A 5,332-nucleotide genomic window follows, 5' to 3' on the forward strand; every position below is an offset into this window, starting at 1 on the left:
CTTGTTGTGTACCAGGACTTCCTTTCGCCTCATTGCTGAGTAACACTCCATTGTGTGTCTAGATCACATCTTGTTCATTTGCTCATTAGTTGATAGTCAAGAAGTGCTTTCTTGAAAAGGGATGTGTGCTGCTTCGGCTCCCTTCCACCCAACTTTCTGCCTTCCTAGAAGTCTGTCTTTCCCCCATCTGTGAGGAGGATGTGGAAGGAGGTTGAGTTGTGAGTCATGTGAGGAAGGCTGGATCAAACCCATAGAGAAAATCAGAGTAAGGACATGTGCCTCTCTCCCAATCTTAGGACTCAACTCACACCACTGTATGACTGAACCCACATCCCTCAACTCCATCTTATTAAGGAATGAATTGTCTCCATCAAAATATGTATTGAATTTCTGGACCCTGTATCTGTGAGTGGCACAAATGATTAAGTGCTCCATCACTAAATAATGGACCCCAACGATGTCCACTCAACATTCATTTGTCATTTTGTCTATATTGTGGTGGCCTGACTGTTACTATGATGGTAGAAGTTATGCCATTGGTTTTTCAAATACCAGGAAGATGTCTCATGGTGGACATGTTTGAACAGAGCTTCCAGACAAAGACAGACTAGGAAGAAAGACGGTGACAACCTTACTGGTCACAGCAGAACATTGTCTTACTGTGGTGCTTTGGACAGACCATCAGGAGGAAGACATCATTGGCTAGATATCCCCTGAAGTCTTCTTCAAACCAAATCATATTTTAGCTTAACTTGTAAAGAATGCCTGCCTTGTGGCTTATGCTCTTTTAAGAACCTGCGATGCACAGGTGATAAAACCTTACTTACTGAAAGCAAAGAGGACTTAAAATACTGACTGATGAAGATCAAAGACCGCAGCCTTCTGTATGGGTTGTACTTCAATGTAAAGAAAAGAAAAGTCCTCACCCCTGGACCAATCGATGACATCATGATAAGTGGAAACAAGATTGAAGTTTTTTTCAAAGACTTCATTTTGCTCAGATGAACAATCAACACTCATGAAAGCAACAGTCAAGAATCAAATGATGGATTGCCTTAGGCATATCTGCTGCACAAGACCTCTTTAAAGTGTTCAAAAGACAAAGATCTCAGTTTGAAGACGAAGATGTTCCTCACCAACCATAGTATTTTCAATAACCTCAAATGCATGCAAAAGCTGAACGATGAATAAAGAAGACCGTAGAAGACTTGGTACATTTGAGTTATGGTGTTGGAGGAGAATATTAAAAGTACCATGGATTGCCAGTAGAACAAATCAGGAGGGATCAGTCTCTGCAGAAAGACATCATACTTAACAAAGTGGAGGATCAGAGAAAAAGAAGACCCCCAAGGACATGGATTGGCACAGTGGCAGCAGCAATGGATTTAAGTGTAGTTACACTTGGGCTTGGCATAGGACTGGGCAGTGTTTCGTTCTGTTGTGCATAAGGTTGCTATGAATTGTTGCCAATTCAATGGCAATTAACAACAACAATAGCTATCTAGATGGGACCAAAGGGAGTCGTGGTGGCACAGTGGTTAAAATAGTCAGTTGCTAACTGAAAGGTCATTGGCTGTAACCCACCAGCCACTCGGAGGCAGCTTCTGTATGAATTTACAGTGTCGGAAACCCCGTGGGGCAGTTTTGCTCTGTCCTGTAGAGTTGCTTGAGATGCAATGGACTCTACAATAATGAATTTGTTTGGTTTACACGGGATCAAATTAACAGCATGAACTCAAAAGATTGGGTAGGACGGTGGAAGAACAAGGTCGATAGAGAAGCACTGAGACAGGTTTGCATGGGCTAAATGGAACAGAAGTAAATAGTGATGCATGCTCAACCTTGGAACAACAGGGGTCTGTAATACAGGCACACCTTAAGAGGAGAACTAATACTAAGATGCTTGACTGTCTTATGAATATTGGTTTCCCTTGCTTACTATTGTAAAATAGACACTTGAGTGGGATAGAAAAGAATGTTGGGAAACATGATTACTGAAAGCTTGTAAGCCCATCTTCAGCCTATAACCTATTGAAATACCTAAAAGGGGTTCTAGAATTTGCCCAATGAAATAGGCCTCTTGCTGGGTCTTTACAGTGTATAGGACCTTAGGTGGAATCCTGAGCCCCATCCAGAACCTTCTGAGGACATTCCCATTAGAAAGGACAAGCAGTCCATCCTGGAACAGCTAGAGTAATAGAAGATACATCTTCAAAGATACATCCTCAGGAAAAACCCAAAACAAAAAAGGCAGTATGGTTGGCTACTTACAAGAATAAGCAAGTTATTCACCAGGAAGCCATCAAGGCAAGAAATCAAGTCCCTTCAGGACAAACCCCTCTCTAACACTGAAACTCAAAGGGAACACATGAGCAGGCATGCAAGCTTGCTGGCAGCCACATTGGTCTACAGATGACTGGAAGAGGGAATAAGGCAACAATGAAGAAAAGAGTTGCTTCATAGACTCCCATTGACCTGGAGATGAGAGAGAGCAAAGAGGAAGGGCTGGTTGGTCCAAAGTGTGGTGAGACCTGGGGACACCTATGCCCATAGACAAGGACATAGCCACAGAGGGCTAGAGCTGAGAGTGAAGCATCCAACTGATACGAAGTGAGGGGAGACGCACAAGAACACCCCAACTTGCAGTACCCATTTGACCTAGGCTCGATGGCTTGATAATCAGAACTTGACTATTGTGTTGTTAGGTGCCATCAAGTTGATACTGACTCATAGTGACCCTATGCACAGCAGAATGAAACACTTCCCAGTCCTGGGCCAACCTCACAATTGTTGCCACAGTTGAGCCCACTGATGCTGCCATTTTGCCAATCCATCTCACTGAAGGTCTTCCTCTTTTCCTCTGACCCTCCACCTTACCAAACATGATATCCTTCTCCAGCGACTGGTCCCTCCTGACAATATATCCGAAGTATGAGAGACAAAGTTTGGCCATGCTGATCTCCAAGGAGCTGCACTTCTTCCAACACAGATCTGTTGGGTTTTTTGGCAGCCCACGACATTTTTCATATTCTTCAACACCATAACTCAAATGCATCAATTCTTCTACTGTCTTCCTAATTCACTGTCTAGCTTTCACATGCATATGAGGTTATTGAAATTACCATGTCTTGAGTCAGACACACCTTAGTCCTCAAGCTGACTTCTTTGCTCTTCAACACTTTAAAAAAGTCTTGTGCAGCAGATTTACCTAATGCAATACGTCATTTGATTTCTTGACTGCTGCTTCCATGAGTGTTGGTAGTTGATCCAAGAAGAGTGAAGTCCTTGACAACTTCAATCTTTTTTCCGTTGATAAGAATGATTTTATTGATACATAAAATGTCAAATTGGTGTGTATTTTTCTGTGTATATTCTCAACAGTAGAAGCAATGACAAAATTATGTGGTCCAACCTGGTCCCATGGCTATGGCTCCCACAAAGAGGGGTGGTGAAAAGAAGAAGGACCGTTCTGCTATTAGTGAAGTGGTGACCTGAGAGGACATCATCAACACTCACAAGCGTATCTATGATGTAGGCTTCAAGAAGCATGCCCCTTGAGAACTCAAGGAGATTCAGATATTTGCCATGAAGAAGATGGGAACACCATATGTGTGCATTAACTCCACACTGAACAAAGCTGTCTCGGCCAAAGGAATCAGCAATGTCCCATACCACATCCATGTGCAGTTGTCCAGAAAACATAATGAAGATGGAGATTCACCAGATTCTATACACTGGTGATCTGTGTACCTGTCACCATGTTTAAAAGCCAGTCAATGTGGATGTAAACTAACATTTATACACATGATAAAACCTTGTTTTATCATGAGAACAGGGTAGAGTGAATAAAAACGAGACCTTCTCTTGAAGCAGTTGTTGTTAGGTGCCACAGAGTTGGTTGTTACTCATCGTGCCTGTGATTGCCCAATGCTCCCCAACTTCCTCCTCTTCAAAGGGAACACCCCTTAGTAAGTGAAGCAGGAGGCAACTGAAAAGTGAGAAAACATTATTTCAACAGAAGTACTTTCCTCTCTCATTCCTATAACCTCTGGCATGAGGGAACGAGCCCCAACTTCTCCTCCTTTCAGTCTGTGGATGGGCACATCCGGGTCCCCCCTAGTCTCCAGTTCACTCCTTCAGGGTCCATGCTCCAAATACCCATCAGGGATGACAGAAAATGTCCTCTGCCGCCTGGCCACCTACTTGGAGGAACTCGAGGCTGTGGACCTGAAAAAGTTCAAGCTATACCTGAGGACCACAACAGAGCTGGGGCAGGACAAAATCCCCTGGGGACGGATGGAGAATGCTGGTCCCTTGGAAATGGCCCAGCTGCTCATTGCTCATCATGGGTCAGGGGAGGCCTGGCTGCTGGCTCTTAGCATCTTTGAATGGATCAACAGGAAGGACCTATGGGAACGAGGACAGAGAGAAGACCTGGTGAGGGGTAAGGACGGGGGAGGGATGGTCAAGCCCAATGCCCTCTAATTCCCTTCCTTTTCTTGATAATCCCTGGACCCAGGAGATGTTGGATTCTAACATCATCATTTTGGTCTTTGTTTATACTGTGTCTTCTGCCTGGAATACCCTCTTCTGTCATCTTCTATAGAGTCCTGGAATGGCACTGGACAGCTAACCACAAGGTTGGCAGTTCAAACCCACCAGTGTCTCCTCAGAAACCCTATACAGGGTCTTTATGAGTCAGAACTGACCTGATGGCCCAACAATAATAATCACCTTCTACTCCTTCTCTTCTTGACCCCATTCTTAGAGAATATTTGGAGTGTCTTGCTCTGTGAATATGTAAGACTGGACCAAGTGTTTTAAATAACATTTTATTTTTGTTGTTGTTGAATACAGAGCAGAGCATGCACTGATTCAACAGTCTACATGTATGTGAAGGTGAACATTGGATGTCACTATAGCTGTCATGATCTCAGTGGTTTGACAGATACACAATCATCCTTCGTTTTCTGAACTGATGTGATAGGCCAATCAGTTGGAAGGGGTGTTTCCTTGGGGACGTGGCCTGCATCCAATATAGATGGATATTCTGGCAAAAGTCACTCTCTCTTGATCCCGCATCTGACTTGTCATCATCCTCTGAGCTCTGGTTCTTGGGATGTGAGCCTTCAGCCTGCCATCTGACTTGTGGACTGAGTCCCTGTAATCAGAGGAAGTCTCCAGTTTGACATCTAACCCATGGAATTGGGACTTGTTGGCCTCCATGATTGCGTGAGCCATTTATCTGAAATAAATCTTCTTCTGTATATGTGATATGGAATCCTGGGGTGGTGCTGTGGGTAATGCACTGGACTGCAAGCTTGGCTTGAAC

At 43.9% G+C, this 5,332-nt stretch overlaps 1 protein-coding gene across 1 annotated transcript in view; it reads left to right on the plus strand.

The window, feature by feature from the left end:
* Nucleotides 1–4,167: 4,167 nt before the first annotated feature.
* The window catches only part of NLRP12 (NLR family, pyrin domain containing 12), a 30,550-nt gene continuing 29,385 nt past the window's right edge, over nucleotides 4,168–5,332 (plus strand). The window contains exon 1 of the mRNA XM_006868321.1: nucleotides 4,168–4,444. Within this exon, the coding sequence (XP_006868383.1) occupies nucleotides 4,168–4,444 (277 nt within the window). The remainder of the gene's footprint in view (nucleotides 4,445–5,332) is intronic.

This window comes from Chrysochloris asiatica, unplaced genomic scaffold (genome assembly GCF_000296735.1).
Source record: "Chrysochloris asiatica unplaced genomic scaffold, ChrAsi1.0 scaffold00116, whole genome shotgun sequence".
NCBI lineage: Eukaryota > Metazoa > Chordata > Mammalia > Afrosoricida > Chrysochloridae > Chrysochloris > Chrysochloris asiatica.